This window comes from Ursus maritimus, unplaced genomic scaffold (genome assembly GCF_017311325.1).
Source record: "Ursus maritimus isolate PB19 unplaced genomic scaffold, ASM1731132v1 scaffold_24, whole genome shotgun sequence".
NCBI classification, from domain to species: domain Eukaryota; kingdom Metazoa; phylum Chordata; class Mammalia; order Carnivora; family Ursidae; genus Ursus; species Ursus maritimus.
This window is the reverse complement of record NW_024424897.1, coordinates 1,857,286-1,876,740: the sequence shown is the minus strand read 5'-3', so window position 1 is coordinate 1,876,740 and position 19,455 is coordinate 1,857,286. Positions and strand designations below refer to the sequence as shown.

Below are 19,455 nucleotides of genomic sequence, written 5' to 3'. Positions count from 1 at the left end.
GTGTGGGGGTGCCCTGGGCTGCCAGCCAGGCTGGCTCCTGTCCTCTTTTCTTGCCCCCAGGTGCACCGAGCCAGGGCCTGCCCTATGTCACCTTCCTGGCCACTCAGGATGGGGAGGCTGTCCTCATCATGGCGCAGACCTGTGTCCCCTTGTTACGCAGCACCAGGGCACCATCGGGGCTGTCGGGGCTGTGCTAACACCCACTGATGACAGCCGTGGTAGTTACGGATGGCACGGACTGAGCCAATCCCCTCCTGGCACTGAGCGTGCTACACAACGGGAGGTGGCTGTCAGGGCCCCAGCCCAGTGGGCACAGATGACTCCAGCCAGTGGCCTGAAGGGAGGTGGGTGCCTGGGCTTCTCTTAAAGGGCAGAATGTTTTGTCTTCACGCGATGTGCTGCCGAGTAAACCCAGCCTTCCCCTGAGACCCACGTGTGGTGAGTCAGGACCAGCGTGGCTGCCCGACTATGGCCAGCACGGGGGCATCAGGGCTTGGGATAAAACAGCCGGGGTCTGCCCTCCTAGCTGTTTGCTCTGAGAGCAGTGGCGCAGTCCCCCACGGTTCTGGAGGCCGTGGCAGGTCTTTGTCCCCACGCACAACGCGTCCCTCTTTCTCGGGGCCCATGGGCAGGCTGAGTGTTGGCTGGGGCACAGTTGGTCCTGCAGCCTCCTGGGGCCTTGGTGTTGGTCCCCACAGAGGGCGGACACTTGGGCCTGTGAAGAGAGGGGCTGGGGTGGGAAGGCGGGACCTGGAGCCAGACCAAGCCCGTCTCTAAGAGGTGACCTTGGGGACGGGGGCCAGGGGATCTGTGCCCACACCGTCTGCAGGATCCCTCGTCCTGCCTTCAGCTCCTCCTACAGACTTGTACTCCATCTGTCCCAGAAACCTGTCTGGCCCTCGGGCTCCTGCAGGCTGGTGGGGAGGAGGCTCGCCTGGCCTTTCTCTGGCTCTGTGGCCCAACGGTCTCAGTCCTTCTGCAGGTGCACGATGGCCAGGATGCTCCCAGGTCCCCGCAGGTGCCCCTTCCTGCTCCAGTGCCCATCTGGGGGCTGGCGGGCCAGTCTGGACGTCTTCCGCTAGGAGAGGAACGTCCTCAGGGCGCCACCGCACACCCTGGGGGAGAGCACATAAGGGGTCTGGACGTGCGTCACTGGATCCCGCACCTGAATCGGAGAGGAGCCGTGGCCAGTGTGGGCCACCAGGAGGAAACAACGCCACGGGTCAGAATGGAGTGCTTTCTTCGTGTTTGGGATTTTAATTTCCTGCTTACAGGGACAGTTTTTTAGAATTATTTCAAGAATTTTTAGAAATGTTTGTCTTAAATACATGTGAAATAAATTGGTAGGGATTTTTTGAAACTGTTTCACATTCAGAGTCTGGTTCTTCTGAGCTTCGTTTCGGCTCATAGCCCTCAGTGTCCCGGTGTCCCCAGCGCTGGCGCCTGGGCCATCGGGTATCAGTGGCCAGTTTTCCCGAGCGAGTCCCTGGAATGTTCTTCCAAGCCTTGACACCCTCCTGCTGTTTGTGCCCACCCTTTTTTGTTTCTCCATCAAAGAAGGCTTTCAGACACCAGCCAGGACCCCTGTTCCTTCTGAGTTGTTAATGGTTTGTGGACGTAATGTCCAGGTTTGCCCCTGCCCAGCCACGTCAGGGACAGTCACGGGTAGGCCTGGGCCAGGTGATGACACAGGTAGCAGACCATGAAATGAACCGGGATGTCATAGCTGTCCGCCCTGCAAAAGAAATTAACATCTTGCTGTTGGAATTGGGGGTGAGGAGGGAGTAGGGGTGTAGGACAGGTGCCCCCGTTCCAGAGCTAGACCACTGTCCAGCACCCGGGGCCCATGCACGGTCACAGCTGACCTGCTGGGACAGAGTGGCCTTGCCGCTTCTGGCGGGGCTCTTAAAAAAAAGGGTTGTGGGGCGCCTGGGTGGCTCAGTGATGCGTCGGCCTTCAGCTCAGGCCATGATCTCAGGGTCCTGGGATCAAGCCCTGCGTCAGGCTCCCTGCTCAGTGAGGAGTCTGCTTTTCCCTCTGCTCTTCCCCTCCCCCCCATGCTCTCTCGCTCTCTCCTCCTCAAATAAATAAAATCTGAAAAAGAAATGAAAGGGTTGTGACAGAGGCAGAAGGGCTACTCCCGAGGGAAATAGACCTAGGGCCCGTCTGCCGCCCCCTGAGTGCACTGTGGGGCTGGTCAAGCCCCTGCCCTGGGAGATACTGTCTGGCAGAAGAGGCCTGTTGTCTGTCCCCCCTTCATTCTCTCCTGCCTGCCCAGAGAAGCCATGTCGTTTCCAGTCCAGAGACTGATGGCACTCAGGCCATGGCCATCTTACCCTTGGGAATCCAGGGCCTTGCTGGCCCCAGGCTGGGGTGGCTTGGAGGCACCTCTCGGCCAGGGGCTATGGTCAAGCCAGCAGCAGGAGTCCTGGGGAGGGGGCTGTGAAGTCGGTGTGTCACGCTGTCTCTCTCTGGCTCTGCTTGGGGACGGGGGTGGGCCAAGCATCGGTCGTGGGCCGCTGGGCCTTCCAGCCTGCTGGTAGTCATGAGTAACCTCGATGGCCATGGGCCAGGCGCCGTGCTGAGAGCTGTGCACGCGACCTCCTTTATCCCTCAGCTTCTCAACGGGGGCCCTGGCTGTCCCCGGCTGGCAGGGGAGCCTTATGAGGTGAAGCAGCGTGTTCCAAGGCCGTCAGCTGGTCCATGGCTGAGTGGGGCTGGAACAGGCCTGCTGAAGCCTGGAGCCGTCTGTCGTTCCGTTCGGGAGTCCCACACACTTCAGGCAAGTTTTTCAGCTTCTGTGCCACCATTTTCTCGTCAACGAGTAAGCGGGCCCACGGAAGAGTTCCTGGCACAGGGAACGCGTTGGGTGCGTGGTGGCTGTCGTCATTAGCTTTCAGAGTGCGGAGTTCTGCAGGGGGCAGGAGGTCGGCGGCAGGGCGGGAAGGCCAAGGCAGAGGCCTCGGTGCTGCTGTCTGACTTGGGCTCCCAGCGGCGCCCTCGGGCCGGGCGTCCTGCGGCACCGGAGGGCAGCGGGAGGGGGCGGCTCCCCAGCCTGCCCAGGCGGCCTCCCTGCTCGCTCGCTGGTGGTTTCTCATCCAGGGAGCCCAGCCTGTGAAACTCAGGTCAGAGCCTTCGCAGGCACAAGGACAGGCCAGGGGAATGTTCTAACCGGGCAAACAGGAACCAGACTTAGTTTCGCTGTCAGCGTTGGGCCTTCATGCGGCGACTGGGGGCTGGCCCAGTGTCTCCGGGTGCTCCGGCTACCGTGACACAGCGCCGTAGGCGGTGGCTTCCTCAAGACACCAATTTCTGACGGTGGTGGGGGCTGGGAGTCCTAGAGCCAGGCATGGGAAGGGCTGGTTCTCCCGAGGCCTCTCTCCTGGGCGGGCAGACGGCCGCTTGTGTCCGAGTCCCCGCACGGTTGTCCCTCTGTGTGTCTGTGTCCTGATCCCTTCTTAGGAGGACAGTAGTGAGACTGCACTGGGGCCCACCCTGATGACCTCCTTCAACCTAATCTGTTCTGTCCAGTCTCTTTCCACGTACAGCCGCACTCTGAGGTGCTGGGGGCTGGGACTTCAGCTCACGCGTGTTCAGGGGACTGATCAGCCCCTAGCAGGTGTGCACTGGGCCCCCACCCCCAGGAGCAGTGCGCGGGTATGGTCGGCAGGGCGTCCTGGGTGCCCTGTGTCCGAATCGGAGTGACAGGGTTCCAGGCTGGTCATGTGTGGGGCCGTGATGGTTTCTCTCCAGCCTTGAGCCAATGACCGTCCTCGGGCTCTGGCGACGCGAAGAGGTCGCCAGGAGCACACTGCGATTTTATCCCAAAGGCGGCTGGCTGGGAGCATGGGCTTCGGCTCAGTGCTGAGCGCAGACCGAGAGCATCCTGAGCACATGGGTCCCCTGGCGCGGGGCCCAGCGCTCGGGGGCAAGTATGCTGCCCCTGGAAGGTGACTGCCGTGGGTGCCGTTAGGGGCTGAGCCCCACTGAAGTCAGCGTGGGGGGCGTGTGTCTCCCAGACAGGAGATGGGTGGCCAGGCTATCGGGGGCCTTGGACCCTACTGCAGGGTGTGTCTGGTTCCCGGAGGGTGGGGGGTGTCCAAGCAAGGAAATGGTGGTGCTCCGAGACCCCTGGAAGGGGAGTGGGGGAGCTGGCGGCCCGGCTGCTCCCCGTTCTTGTGCCGGCCGTCGCCCATCCCTGCGGGGGGCCAGGACTACACAGGGCACAGAATCGTGTCCCTTGTCCCTGTGCTGCTCTGCCAGTGGCTCAGGCCATCCCTGCTCCTGGGGCCTCAGGCCCCCTGACCCCCCACGTGCCATGCCAAAGACATGAATTGTGACTTGATTGTAAGTTGGTGGCTCGTCAGAAAGCTGATGGAGGCACGAGCCACGTCCTCCCTGCTGGGCAGCTTCTCAGCCTCCCTCACCTGGGGCGAGGCCACCTGTGGCCGCCCTCCCAGGGTGGGGGGAGGGGCAGGAAGTCTAGCCCTCTGTGTTCTGGAACAGTCCAGTGCCTTGTTTCCTAGTGCCAGCTCGCCATGCTTCCTCCTTGTCATGCTTCCTCCTTGGGAGGCTGCGGCCAGGTTGGCCTCCCCGTGCCCCTGTGCGGCCCTCATCTCTGTGGGCGGCTGTGGGGCTGAGGCCACACGTGCCCATGGCAGAGAGTTGGGACCTGAGGGGAGCTCGTGGGCTGTGGGGCTCGTGGCCCATGGGGAGTCCCATGGAGGGTGTGGGGAGGGGGTCCTGGTGCTCCTAAAGGGTAGTTGGTGCGTGTGGAGAGCTGCTCGGTTTGTCCCTTCTCCCGGGGGGCGGGGGGGTTCTCTGTTCTCTGCTGGCCACTCTCCCAACATCACCCCTGTGGCTGTTTTGTTCTGGAAGCTTCACTGCATCCAGTTATTCTCTGAGCAAGTATGAACACAGTCTTACTTCCTCTGCTCTAACCCAGTGAGATCCAGCTTGAGATCTGCCTCCTCCAGGAAGCCCCCCTCCCCGAGCACGCTCTGAACGCCCCAAGCTGGTTTTATTCCTTCAAAAAGGACCTCCAGGATAGATGTTCCTATTTTTAAAGGGGGACAGGACCTTCCATCTGCCCCCATCCCCAGGCAGAAGTCTTGCACTGTGAGCCGGGCCCTCCACCCGGGGCCCCAATGAGTCAGTGCTCTTCTTGGAGGCTGCGGCAGGCAGGCCTCCCCTTGGAGGGTGGCCACCACCTCCCCAGCAGCTCCTGGACAGCGGGCTGCCACAGTAGACTGGGGCTGCTGGCCCGGAGGCTGGTGCCTGCTTACCCTGCAGTGGTGAGGGGTGGGACGTGAGGGCAGGTGGTCCCGGGCAGCCAGGCGCTGGGCGCCTCCATGGCTGGAGGCCGTGTGTCCTGGGTAAGCAGAGGGGACGGGCACCCTGACATCAGTCCTCTCGTGGGGTCGCGGAGCAGGTGCAAGTCACCTCGGCCCTTGCCTCGTGCCGGTGTTGCTGGCCAGGGCTCCTAAGCAGCCCAGGGCAGATGGAGTCGCACGGACGGCACCTGGGGCAGCCATCGGGGTAGCAGGGAGGCCCGTGTGCGGCGAGGGGTGCGCTCAGCTGTGTGGCCAGCCCGCGCTTGAAGCCACAGCTGGCTCCGCCCAGAGCTGGTGGGCAGGCTCTTAACCTTCCCGGGCCTCTCTCTGTCCGTCTGTAAAATGGGGCAGCGGTGCTTAAGGATCATTGGGCGAGGGCGCAGGGTGATGGGGGTTAAAGGCCAGGTGGGGTCCCAGCGCCATCTTGTCTTCTAGAGTTGTTCTTCCAGGGGTCGAGTGCGCAGAGAGAAAGGAAGCCTGGCTCAGTCACACACCGTGTGTGCGTGTGTGCACAGCACACAGGCAACCACGGCCACCCCGTCCGTCTTTCGCTGCGAGTGAGGGGCTGGAGGGGAAGCAGAAGGCATGTCACTTCCCCTCTGTCAGCAGAGAAACTCTGCTCTTCGCGACTGCCCTGCCAGGAAGGTGCTGGCGGGCGGTCATTAGGAACCAGAGCTGAGGCATAAACAGAATTCCTGAGCTGCAAGCAGCAGACCCGGACGCGGCCCAGGAGCAGGCTGGAGCAAAGTCCCTTAGCAGAGCGCCTTCCTAGAAATGTGCTGGCCCCTCTCCTCATTCCCCCAAGTGGAGACAGGGGTGTCTCACTGCTCTTTCTCCTCACTGGCCAGGCAGACCTGTGACCACAAAGGAAATCAAAATGCCCGTGAGTGTCCAGGCAGGATGGGAGTGTCCCGGAGCCACCCAGGTGGGAGGGCTCCTGGGGCTCCCAGCATGCTGGGGTCCTGCCGACAGTGCCTGTGCGGGGCACCGGTCCCCCCTTTTGCTCTTACAGAAATGCATGGCTGGGGTCCCTGGGGGCACCCCTGCTGTGGAGGTTCACGTAGACTCCAGGGAGGGCCGCAGCATCCAGCTGTGGGATGTCCCGGCAGGAGGGTGACTGCACAGCACGCCTGAGCTGGTGAGTGTGTCCGGCAGAGATCCCTCGTCACTCCAACCCTTTCTCAGTGTGTATTCTGCCGGGGGGGGGGGCATAAACACGCAGCCTCCGAGTTCAACGGCAGCGTCCGAGCCGATTTGGGACTCTTGTTTACATAGCACGGGGGTCAGAGCTGGAAGGAGACACTGGTCATTGATCCCGATGTGGGACCGGGTCCTGGCTCGGGGAACGTGGCCCTGGAGCATGGGGTGGTGGGGCGCCTCTGGCACCCTGAGGCTCTCCGGGGCCCCTGCGTCTCAGGACAAGTGTGAGGCCGGCCTCGAGGAAAAGCAGCTCCCTTCCCGTCGCCGCATAAACAGACCCCTCACTGGAGGGTTTGGGTGTTCGGATCTCGGCTCCCTCCATGCAGAGCCCACGAAAGGATCGCAATATCCCTTCCCTTCTGGGAAGCAGTACAGGCTGGCCAGCGACAGCCCACGGAATGCTCCTCCCCCGTGTGATAACCGCGGGAAGCCCGTGACGCTCCTGCCTCCGTGGGTTCTGGGGCCCCTCCTACGTCCTGGTCGAGGGAGCCAGTGGTGGGGCAGCTGTCGATGGTGCTCGCACTGCGGGCTGTGCCAGAAGGGCAGGGGAGCCCCGTGCCAGGCCTCTGACCCAGGGTTCCGGGACGTCCAATGATTGGGAGGCAGGTGGGTGACTGTGGGCGGTGTGTCCACCTCAGGCTGCCGCAGGAGGCCTGCTTTTCAGGCCGGGGAGTGGGCATCTGCACAGTGCCACAAGGAAGAGGGCAGTTCTGCCTCTGCCACCGCCTCCAGGTGTGACAGTGGCCCCTGTGTGACCAGGCCTGGTGTCCTGGCCGCCTGCCCTTCTCAGCGGATCGGAGGCCCTGCCCAGCCCAGGTGGCCTGACTGGCACCCCAGTGCCCATCCCGCCTGCCCACTCATTCCCGCATTCCTTGTGCATGAGCTCAGCCGCCGTGCTGAGGGAGCGAAACCTGGCGGCTGTCCCCGTGTGTCACTGGGAGGGTGTGGGCGGGCTGCCACGGCGATCCCCTCGCTTGGCCTGGGCGTTTCCTGGCCTGTTTCCTGCTGTCACTCAGGGTGTTGATGGGGCTCAGAGGGTGAGCTTGGACAGAGTGTCCTCTTCTGGCCAGGAGGCTGGGGTGCCACCTGGGGGCCGGGGTGGCCGTGGCCCCGGGAAGGCGAGGTGTGTTTTGACTGTGCCCGCTGGAGCAGTGTCTCACGCCTATGCCCAGCACCACAGTGAGAAACATGTTTTATGCTGAAATTCTGTGCACATGTGGACTTGCGTGCGCACACGCGTGAGCACACGGTCCCCTGCCCATCTGCAGGCACCCTGGAATCCCGGACTCAGGGCCCCACCCCACCCTGAACTCTTCACAGAACAGACACACGTGGGGTGCCTGGGGGGCTCAGTCGGTGAAGCGTCTGCCTTCGGCTCAGGTCATGATCTCGGGGTCCTGGGATCGAGCCCCACGTGGGCTCCCTGCTCAGCAGGGAGTCTGCTTCTCCCTCTGCCTCTGCCCCTCCCCCTGAATCCTTGTACTCTCTCTGTGTTTCTGTGTTTCTCTCTCATGAATAAATAAAAATCTTTAAAAAGAGAAAAGACAAAGAGCAGCTACACATGAATCTTGAGCGCTTCTCTGCCCTGAGGTCTGTAGGCAACTTGAATTGCCACAGGCCCTGCATTCACCCCTGGCTGGTGACGCCCCCAAACCTGGCTTCCTGCTCAGGATCCTCCCCGGATGCCTGGCCCTGCTGCCTGTTAGGACGTCCTGATTCCAGCTCCCAGGCACTCCCTGGATTTGTTGTGTCCAGATTCCTGGGTCCCCAGACCAGGCACCTGCATCCCGCCTGCCTCCCTCGCTGCCCCGCATGCCCCATCTGTCCCCATATCACCGTGCCATGTGTATGGGATACATGGGCCTGGCCCCATCTCCCAAGGGCCCCACTTCTTAGATCCCAGAGCAGCTCCAACAGGGGTCCCCGCATCCGTTGGGGCCATCAGCGAGAGTCTCCCGGAGTTGGAATGTAGTTGGACCGCATGGCTCTGCTCAGACCCTCCCATCTGGCTCCGGAAAGCAGGGCCTTCCCCACGCGGGCGGTGAGGCTGTGAGGCTATGGGGCGGTGGGCTGGCCTGTTCTCACCTCCTTGCCGACCTTTCAGCCTGCATGCTGTTCTGCTGTTCCTGGTATACCCAGTGGCTGGGCCCTGGGCCTCTGCCCTGCCGTCGCCTGCCCGCAGCCCCACTCCCCTGCCTTCCCGCCTGTGTGAGCCCGTGTCCCGCTGTCGTGCTCTCTGCCAGCTCAGGGCACTTACTGCCCGCTGTGTGGTGTGGGTGTGCTTTTGCTCTCAGGCTGTCAGCCGCGGCGGGGGGGGTGGACTTTGGCGAGGTCACTGCTGTGTCCCCCTGCATCTCTCAGCTGTGGTGCTGCGTGGAGCAGGCCTGTGCCTTTGCTGCCTCCAGACAGGAAGGCACACCTACCCTGTGGATCGGGCTGCGTGTGTTTCCTTTCCTTGTTCCCCACGTGGTGTGGAGCCTGGTGGGCACCCCTTCAACGAGCCTGGGGCCCAGCCCCGTATGTGAGTAGGTGGGAGCTCCGATGCAGGGCCTCATCCCCTGTGAGTGCGGGTCTCCGTCCCTTTGTGCTGACACCCCTGGCTGCACCCCGGGGTGGGTGGATGGCAGCTCGCAGAGCCCTTCCCACTGGCCGAGGGCAAGGAGAGGGGCAGGAGGGGCGTTCCTGGGGCTGGAGCTGCATACAGATCGGGGCTGGGGATGAGGGCACCCAGCTTCGGTTCAGAGAAGCGTCTGGGGCTCCGTGGTCTGTGGGAGGGTCAGGCGGTTTCCCCTCCAGGTCTCCTGTTCTCTCTTATCCTCAGGAAAGATCAGACAGACGGCTGCTGTAATCATGGACCTGAAGACGTAGGATGAGACGGGTTTGCTTTGAGCGTTCCGTGCGGCATGCTTGCTGTCTGGGCTGGCTCTCGGCCTCGGCCCTTGCTGCCCGGCGCAACTCGCCTTCCGCTGGGGTTCGGGTGCCTGTTTTTACGCTTTGAAATTAAAACCTTTATTTGGCCTTCGTGGTGAAAATCTAATTTCTTCCGACAAAGACCTGCCGTCCATTGGGCAAGCAGACCCTGCCCGCTGGCTTATTCACAGCCTGGTGTTTGCACATCAGGCTGTGGGTCCCTCTAATCGGAGCTGACGTTTGGTAATTGATGTGCTGAGTGAAGACTTCTGCGGGAGGGGGTGCTGGGCAGGCCGAGCCGCTGTGTGTGGCCGGCAGGAGGGTTTTCCTCGGCTGACTCAGCCCCTCCAGACGGGGTGACGGCACCTCAGCAGCAGCGTTTCTGAGCGCCGGTTGTATGCCAGGCGCACACTTTGTATATTTGCTTATTCGATCCGGAGAGCACGTCCTTGCCTCCGCCCTCCTAGGCAGTGGAATGAGGCCTGGGGGGTCTGCCCGAGGGCGGGGCTGGGGTTTGGAGTCCAGAAGCCTGACTGGGGCTCTGTGGTCTCCACCTATGGATTTTCGCCTCCTGTTGGGACACTCCCGGGGTCCCCAGGTCACCTGGGTCACTCATGCCCTTTCTCTTCTTGCTTTTCGCAGACCATCATGGAGCAGTTCAACCCCAGCCTCCGGAACTTCATTGCCATGGGGAAGAACTATGAGAAAGCTCTGGCAGGTAAGGAGGCCTCGGGGTGGGAGCATTGCTCTCGCAGCAGGTGCACAGCTCTTGGAGATTAGATTGGAAGGAGCGAGTCTGTGGGGCCGCACCTCGGAGGCCTGTGAGCCCTGGAATCTGCACCCACTGTCGTGGGGATGGCCGTGTCCTCGGCCTTATCCTGGGGTCTGGGCTCAGTGTCAGCCCACAGCACCTAAAGATGGTGGGTGTGGAGTTCTGTCCTCAGAACCTTCGTCTTGAAGCTGCAGGATTGGGCTTGGGGCTTGGGACCTGCACCGCTCCCTGGTAGGTGGGCACCCTGCACCTGACGAAGACGCGGGACTCTGGGTGCTGGGGGCGCGGGCAGCTCTGCCCAGTCTCGCTCAAGGAGGGGACGTTGGTGCCAGCATGGGCTGCGGGTGTGTCTGGGCCCCTCCATCCCAGCGGGGGCCGGCTGAGTCACTCTGCGGTCAGGGAGCCCAGTTCTCGGGGACTGGTGCTGGTCTCCCCCACCCTTGACCGTGTCTCTGCAGGGTAGGTGTCAGGCTGTCGCTCTAACTGCGGCACCCTTGTGAGCAGAGCCCCTACCCCCAGCAAGGAGGCTGTGTCTGGAGAGCATACACCAGTGTCTGACAGCTGCCCTGGGGTGTCCAGGCCCCGTGGGGACTTTGTTGGAGGGGACTTCAGGTTGGAGGCAGCAAGGAGAGAGCAGCGCTGGGCCGCCCCCGTTCTTTTCTGTCTCTGTGGTCACCTGGGGACAGAGCACCCGGTGGAACCAGTCTGTTCCTGGACAGTAGTCTTGCTGGTCTGCAGCCAGAGGCGTCTGGCCGCAGTCCTGCCCGCTCATCACGTCTTGGGGGCAGGGAGGACCTCCGGTCATAAGCTGGTCTGCCGCGTAGCTCTCCGTCACAGCCCTGGTCCTTCCTTCTAGGGGATGCTGCTGCACGTTGACCCTTTTTGCAGGAGAATGGCCTTGATGTCACACACAGACCAGGCCAGGAGTGTGGGGCAGTGCTCCTCTGTTCTTGCTCTGTGGGGGTCGATGGCACTGACCAGCAGCCCCTGGCCGTCTCCCAGTCTCCATGTGGGCATGGAGGGGCGGGGCCTTACGCTGCCTTTTGGTTTTGGGGTTCCACACAGTGTTCTAACACCCTGCAGGCTTTCCCGAGCTGCCCTCCCTCCACCCTGTCCCTGCACTGCAGCCCTGCGCACAGGGACACTGCCCCGGGAGCCTGCCGGTCACCCGGTCTCCCGCAAAAAAGGAGGCACAGCTGCTCGTCGGACAGGTTCTGTCCCTTTGTCAAGCCAGCCTGTAGGGTCTTAATGGTAATGGCAGGTCCCAGGCCATGGTGGTGACCTCTGTGCCTGCCAGGAGTTGAGAGCCGGCTCAGCCTCCTGGCAAACGTGCCCTGTTGGGGCTGTTGCCCCAAAATGCTCTGCATGCAGGACAGGCACTCAGTCCGTAAGCTGGTGGGGGGAAGAGGCGGGGGGGGGGGTCCCGGGTCTCGGGTGCTCCGAACAAAGCCCCTCGCGGTGCCCATGGAGCAGGACCGGGCTCTGATCTCTTCCTGACTGGGGTTGACTTTTCTTGTGTACCATGCATGCGGGGGCCTTGCACGTGGCTGACGGGGGTTCCTTTTCTGGAGCTGCCGTCCGTAGGACTCTTCTCACCCTCACCTGGCGTCCTCATGGGGGGATGTCACCTCACTCCCAGTCAGTCCTGGTCAAGGCCACGCCACACTCTCCCCTTTGATGTGAGGCCAGGTTTCCTTCCGGGCCTTTCTGCACCTACTGGGGATCCCCGTGAGGCTCTGCGGGGGCCGTGTGTGCAGAATCACAGAGCTCCTCCGCTGCCCGTTTTCCTGGACTGGCCTGTGGCACCGAGCTCAGCCGGCCACATCACCACCGTCCCCTCAGCTGCACTCGGCCTCCCCCGTGCCACCCTTGTGCCAGGCGTGGCTTTTCTCTGATCAGCTTTGAGGAGCCCCCCCCCATCCCCCGGCGGCAGACACGGTCCAGCCGGTGGGCGCGCCAAGCGCGCTCCTGGGCGTGCGCTTCGTTGGAAACCACCTAAATAAATGTGATGAAGTGCCCGGTTAGACACCCCGGCCTGGGTTCTGGAGGGAGCGGCCTAGATGTTGCTGTCCCGCAGTTGGTGCTGCTCTCAGCGCCCTATCCTCCCGCCAGCCAGCAGTGCGGGCCTCCGGGCAGACGAAGCGTTTGCAGGCCCACCCAGGGTCGACGGGCAGTGGGCTCCTCCCTGGGACTCTAGGTGCGCGTCCAGTGCAGCCGCAGTCGCCATGGGGTGTGGGGCGGGCCCGTGGTGTGGCCTCAGCTCGGAGAGGTGCGGGGCGCTGTCCGATGCTGGCTGGGGGTCTCCGCGCGCACAGCTTCCTGCCATCTCCTGCCTGGCGGGGTCTTGTCTCGTGACATGTACTTGGTGGGCCCTGCTGCCCCTCCCCAGATCTGGGGTGCTGGCGACGGCACCCAGCGGTTTGACTGGAGTAGCTCTGGGCCTGACTGGGCACCAAGTTCTTAGAAAGAAAAGCAGCTCTCACGTTTGCAGCAAGAGAAGAACATCAACCAGGAATGGGTGCGCTCAGCCCAGGCGGAAGGGCCGCGGAGCACAGGGGGCTGGCATGCACCGCGACCACTGCATGGGTGCTGATGGTCTCGTCCGTCCTCAGGATGGACAGTAACCGTCCCTTCTCTCCTCTCAGGTGTGACCTATGCTGCCAAAGGCTACTTTGACGCCCTTGTGAAGATGGGTGAGCTAGCCAGCGAGAGCCAGGGCTCCAAAGAACTCGGTAAGACCCCCAGTGCAGCGGAGACCCCCGATGGCTGTCAGGTTGTCACACGTGCCCGGGCGGGTCTGGGGTCCCGTCCCCTGTCTGGTTCTGCTTCCACTGGGGACCAGGGTCTCCTTGTCACACAAGAAGCTTCTCTGAGAGAACCGTGACCTCAGAGCTGGCGAGGGCTGTGAGGTACACGCCTGGCTGCAAGCGGGGTGTGCTGGGCAGCTTCGGGGTGCTGCTCAGAGAGCACACGGGTGGGTCGGTCCCCCCCAAGAAGCACAGCATGGGGTGAGGACAGCGGCAGATCCAGATGGACAGGCGTTCGTACAGAACCGCGTGGCTGGTGTGGAGCACTGTGTGGAAGCAGGACTGAGGTGACGGGGAGATTCCTGGTGTGATTGGGAGACGGGAGGCCAACCCATCGCGTGGGTGACCCGGTTTTGGGAAAGGACGCATGGGTGTGCGTGCATATCGCGTGATAAACTGAGGAAAAGGCCCGGGAGTGTAGCAGGTGGCGCTCCTAGGGCGGGTTATGGTCTCTGTGCTCTCGCTGTTTTGTGAATTTCATACCGTGAGATCAGCTCGCTCTTAACCCAGGCGCACAGAGTGAAGCGTGGACGGTGTCCCTCACGTGCCCAGAGGCCCTGCTCGTGCCGGCAGGTGTGGGGCACCAGGCTGTCCACGTGCATACTTGCAGCTCCCAGAGCAGGCCTTCTCCCTCCCTCGGTGCCCCCACTGCCCTCTGCCCTTTCACACTGTCCCGTGCCACATGTGAGGCCTGTCCACAGCAGGCTCGCCAGGCATGAGCCGTGTGGCCAGTGATTGTCGCGCCGGGAGAGCCACCGCGGCGCCCAGACTGGTGTGAAAACGCCGCTGCTGTGCTCACAGACGCAGCTATGGAGACTTTTGGGGCCGGGGGCAACGTGCCGGGCGGAATGTGTGACCAGGGCCAGACCCCACACGCAGGCCGGGCTCTGTTTGTGCAGGTGGCGGGTGGGCCTCTGTCCGGCGTCTGAAAGGCTGTGCTGCTCCGTGGCTCTGGAGGAAGCCGTCTGGCCCCCACGCACACCGAGCTGACCTGCCCCTCGCAGACGTGGGAGAACGTGGGGGGGCTAAGGGGTGCCGAGCGGGTGAGGCGTGCAGGTGAGGCCTCGCTGGTGACGTTCAGGACACTTAGGCTTCGGAGGCCGGCACTCCTTTGCCACAAGGGATGCTTGTGGACCGGCCGGCTCAGGGACGCAGAGGCCACACGTGGGCCGGCTCGGTATTCCTGGGCCTCCTGGCTGCAGCTCTTGTGGCTGCGGTCTGGGCCCCCAACCCCTCGGAGGGGCGTTGTTGTTGTGCGTGACCCGCGTGAGTTTGCACACAGGCTCCCGTCTGCGGAAGGGGCATTTGATTGTGGGAGTCAGTCACGTGTCTGCCATGGGGACCAGGCCCTGTGGTCGCACTCACGGGAGGGCAAGGGTCTGTGCGTGGGAAAAAGCATGTCTCCGTGGCCCCAGGATGAAGGCGGGCATGTGCGAAACTGCAGTGAGGTCCTAGAGCTTCCGGGTGCTGGCGTCCGGGGTGCTGCCCTCCGGCGTGCCCGGTGCACGGCTGGACGGCCTTGTGCCGTGGAGCAGGGTGGCGGGGCAGGGAGCACGCTGGGGGAGGGACGGCCCCTCACTGCTCCGGGGGCCCAGCCTGGCTCCAGCTGGAATCCGGGAGCTTCTGGCTTGCTTTTGTGGGTTTTCGGAACCTCTCCTGAGGCTTATGTGGAGCATGGGGTCCGGCGCCAGGTGGGAATTTCCTCTTGTGCGTCCACAGAGGTGCCAGGCAAACTGAGACCTATGTCCTCTCAGCGTAGCTCGGGCAACACACGTGGGGCTCCCTCGGTCAGCCAGTTCTCCTGCTTTCTGAGAACCCACAGTTCGGGTCTGCTCTGCCACCGTCTGCTTGGAGCAGTGTGTCCTCAGTGAGCCACACTTCTGTTGGACTTGGCTACAAATCAGGGGTTCCCATGACCCCCTTTTAGGTTGGGTAGTTTGCTAGAACAGCTCAGAGCTCTCTGGGGAATGCTTGCTTACGTTGACCAGTTTACTGGAAAGGGTACAACGAAGGGTACAGTTGAACAGCCAGATGGAGAGAAATGTTGGGTGGGATCTGGGAGGGCCCCGAGCACAGGTGCTTCTGTCCCCCCAGAATTGGGGCACTCCCCCTAGCAGGTGGGTGTGTCCCCCACCTGAAAGCTCTCAGAACCCCGTGGTTTACGCATTTTCATGGAGGCATCATCCTGTGCGCACGGCCAGTGCCTCAGTCTCCAGCCCCTCTTGTCCCCAGAGGATGGGGTGTGGCTGAAAGTCCAGCTTCTGGTCGTCAGGGGCCTTCCTGGTGACCAGCTCCATCTGGGAGCCCCCTCAGAGTCACTACATTAGGCTGAAAGATGTCCCTGTCACTCACGGGCTCCCAAGGGATTTAGGGCTCTGTGTCAGGACCCGGGGGCACAACCGTGAGGATTTCTTCTGGTGGGGCGCCTGGGTGGCACAGCGGTTAAGCGTCTGCCTTCGGCTCAGGGCGTGATCCCGGCGTAATGGGATCGAGCCCCACATCGGGCTCCTCTGCTATGAGCCTGCTTCTTCCTCTCCCACTCTCCCTGCTTGTGTTCCCTCTCTTGCTGGCTGTCTCTATCTCTGTTGAATAAATAAATAAAATCTTAAAAAAAAAAAAAAGAAAGGATTTCTTCTGGTGACAGCCCCACTTCGGCACGCAAATCTCTTCTTTTGGTAACAGCTCTATTGAGACGTGCTGCACGTGTCGGAAACTCGCCCATTGAAGGTGGACAGTCCGGTGGTTTCTAGTATGTTCACAGGGCTGCACAGCCCTCAGCAGCGTCTGCTTCCGAAGCGCATCCCTCACCCACTCCAGCCAGAGGACCCCGACGGCAGTGGCCCTCCCTCCCCGTCCCCCTCCCTCCAGCCCTTGGAAGCCAGTCATCCGCTGTCCTCCTCTGTGCATTTAGCGGCTCCGGATGTCGGGCGGTGACCGTTCGTGACCTTGGAGTCTGGCCTCTTTTTGCATGGGAAGTTAGCGTGTGTTTGCTGGCCTCGAGTGTCGGTGGGATCGTGTGGCGTGTACTGTACTGTTTTGGCCTGGCTGCTTTTTTTTTTTTTTAAGATTTTTATTTATTTATTTGACAGAGAGGCAGCAAGAGAGGGAACACAAGCAGGGTGAGTGGGAGAGGAGGAAGCAGGCTTCCCGCTGAGCAGGGAGCCAGATACGCGGCTCGATCCCAGAACGCTGGGATCACGCCCTCAGCCGAAGTCGGACGCTTCACGGCTGAGCCACCCAGGCGCCCCTGGCCTGGCTGCTTTTATCTGCAACATTGTTGGGAAAGTCATCCGCGTCTCTGCGCGTGCCGGCGGCCCCTCTTGCCGTGGCGCAGAGGGCTTCCCGCTGGATGGAGGCGCCGGCCTGTCCTGCCTCGTGCTGAGCCGTGTCGGGACTGTTTCCAGTTTGGGCACTTGCAGGTGGCAGCTTGCTCGTGAACCGAGGGCAGGCTGAGCATCTTTCGTGTGCTTGTTTCTCTTCCGAGGCTGAGTGTGTGCTCGCGTCCTTCTCTTCTTTTGGTGGGTTTTGTCCCGTGACGGAGTTGTAAACATCCCGTGTCCCGGATGGAAGTTCTCTGTCGGGCGCGCGTCTCCCAGACATTTTCTCCCAATCTCGTTCGCCTTTCATTTCTGGACGGTGTTTTTAGAAGAACAAACGCGTTCGATTTCAGTGAAGTTGGTTGATTGATTTTTTTCCTCACGGATTTTGTCACTGTTGTGACTGTGGTTATGATTTCCGTCTTTGCTTTTTTTTTCATCTGCTTCGTTCTCTGCTGATTTATTCCCAGGCCCTCGGACACGGTCCGCGTTAGTCCAGCTGTTTCTTCCCCCTCAGGAGCGCGCCCCTAGCCCCGCTCGCATCCCGCCCGCCCACACTCCCCTGTGCACCAGGCATCCCTTGTCGGTCCCGGGACTGTGTGCTCTGGGTCCTGTTTCTCCCTCGGTTGCGGGGCTTTTAACGCTTCCTCGGCGTGTACACGGGCAAGTACCTGAGCCCCTGTCTCCTGCATCTGTGTCTGCTTGGCGAAAGGCTTGGCTGGCTTAGAACTGCAGGTGGGATGCGGTCTTGCCGCAGGGTTGGGAGGCACCACCCGCCGTCCTCTGGCTCCAGCGTTGCTCTGTTGCTTTCTTCCATGTAGGTGTTTAGTTTTGGGTGTGTTTTGTTTTTTCTTTCTGGAAGCATTTGAGATCTTTGTTCCCAGGCTGTTGCAGATCTCCCGACTCTGGGCCCGTGTGTGTGTGTGTGTGTGTGTGTGTGTGTGTTGTGGGAAGGGTGTGGGCGGGGCTGGAGATCACAGCATCCCCGAGTGGTGGACAAGGTGTGCGGCCTCGGGGCCACGGGCAGGGTGACCAGGGGCGGGTGTTCGGCTGTGACCCGGGTGCAGAGGACAGGAGCAAGGGGCACAAACGAAGTGTTCTGGCGAAGTGGGAACAGTCTGGAACGGAGGAGGGAGGTGAGGCTGCTAGGGGCTTGGAACAGGCGGGGTCTGGGAGGATGGATTTGTGCCTTATGAGGACGCCCCCGTGCCGTCCCCAGCCGCAGGTGCACGTGTTGGCTGCTCTAGAACGTTCCATGGACACACCATGAACACCGTGTTTCTCTCCTCTCTCATCAGCAGTTGGGTTATTCTGAGTGGGTTTTGCTGCTCTGAGTGAATACATCCACAGGACCGTGATGCTGAGCCCTGCCCCATGGTGACCTTCCACGGCGCTGCCCTGCTAGGCCGCCTCAGCCATGGCACCAGGGTTGCTGGGCCGGCGGCCCCGGGCGCTCCTTGCTGACCTGCCGTCGTTCTCGGGGACAGGAGTGAGCACGTGGGCTTGCGTGTGGACTTGTGCCCGGCTTGTGAGGCTTCTGTGAGTCTTGGCAGGGCTCCCCTCTGAGTGAGGCTTAGCACAGCCACGTTCTCTTCTCACGCTCTCATGCCACATCTGCGAGGGCAGGACACCCCCCCGCCCCGCCAGCCCAGCCTCCCAGACCCCTGGGCCAGACGCTGCGGCTACCGGCCAGCTTAGCCAGCCCGGCTCTGAGGCTGGAGGCCTCTCGGAGGCCAAGAGGCAGTTGTTTTCAGTTTGTTACAACTTGGAGCGTCCGAGGTGCCAACATACCAAGGGCCAGTGATGCCGCCTAGGGGGACACCTGCCCTGGGTTTGTCCCACACGGTGACCTGCTGACAGAGGCCAGGTCTTCTGGGCCCTTGTGAGCCTCTTGCCTCTGCTCCCCGCCTCAAGGCCCTGGTGGAAATTTCACATTTGGGATCCTTTGCTCTTGGGTAATTGTGGACAGGTTGGGGTTCGGTGGCACGTTTTGGCCACTGTCCCCATGGAACAATGTCTTTGGGGTTATAGGTGTTGAGGTCACCCGCAGAGGAGATGCTCTGTCCTGGTCCCTCCGTTCCTTGATTCCATCAGTCGGCGGGTGCCAGGGGCATCGGTACGGACTCCCCTCCCTTCCCCACCCCTCCCTGCAGGCTGGTCTGGACCCCAGGTGAGGGGCCCACGCAGGTTCCCGGATGGTCCCGCATCTTGGGCGCTCGCTGACAGGCTGTTCTGTCTGGCCCGGGGCCCGGTGTGTGTGGTGTGTGCTGTGTGTACCCCGATGACAGGTGCGGGTTCTGTGTTATGTTCCAATCTCGAGAGTTTCCCGTACTGATCAGTGAGTCGACGAGGCGTGCGCCTCGGCCCCCAGGACGACGGGCCTGTCGGTTTCCCATGTGGTTCTGGCTTTGTCTGGTGGTGGGGTGTGACGCTGAGTGTGCAAACTACACGTGGTGTGGCCACATGTTCCCGAGGAGCTGAACCTTGTCACCACGTGGTGACCTTCTGTGTCCCTTTGTTTGGTGCTGACTCGGGTTTCCTGCTCCTCTTCCCGTCCACGGCCCCCACGGACTTGCTGTTTCTGATCATTTCCTCCCGGCAGACCTTTCGTCCCAGGACGGGAGGGGAGAGCTGTGAGTCCTGCTGTCCTGGGAGTACACTAGCCTCAGGGGGCAAATGGCCCGGTTGAGGGGTGAGGGGCTTCCCAGGCGCAGGGAGGGAGCCACCGGACGTTGTTTTCAGAAACGTCATCTTGTTTCGGAAGCAAGTGGGGCTTCATCTGCTCTTTCTGGTTGCTGACTTCCTGCCTGAGTCTCCAGTGTGGCCCCCTCCAGGGGCTAGAGGGTCAGAGACCCTGGCCACTCCCTTTTGTGTCCTGATCCCTCCTGTCCCCTGTGAGGATGGTGTGCACAGACTCTCCTCTGACTGCACCCCAGCCGCTCCCCTGCAGAGCCCCATGCACCCTTCCCGCCCACAGTGGGTGTCTTCAGCAGCACACGCCCCTCCAGGTAAACCCCAAAGTTGTGGGAGTGGAGAGGCTTCTGTGCTATCGCTTTCCACTTCCGAGTGAGAGCCTGGCCCTGAAGCCGTCCTTTGTGCTGGGGGGGGGGGGGGGG

At 62.0% G+C, this 19,455-nt stretch overlaps 1 protein-coding gene across 3 annotated transcripts in view; it reads left to right on the top strand.

Annotated features, from left to right (window-relative positions):
- BAIAP2 (BAR/IMD domain containing adaptor protein 2) overlaps positions 1 to 19,455 on the top strand; it is a 66,026-nt gene that overhangs the window by 4,800 nt on the left and 41,771 nt on the right. For all 3 annotated transcript variants that reach the window (XM_040640055.1, XM_040640053.1, XM_040640054.1), the window contains exons 2-3: positions 10,086 to 10,161; positions 12,861 to 12,947. In XM_040640055.1, coding sequence (XP_040495989.1) covers positions 10,086 to 10,161; positions 12,861 to 12,947 — 163 coding nt within the window. The remainder of the gene's footprint in view (positions 1 to 10,085; positions 10,162 to 12,860; positions 12,948 to 19,455) is intronic.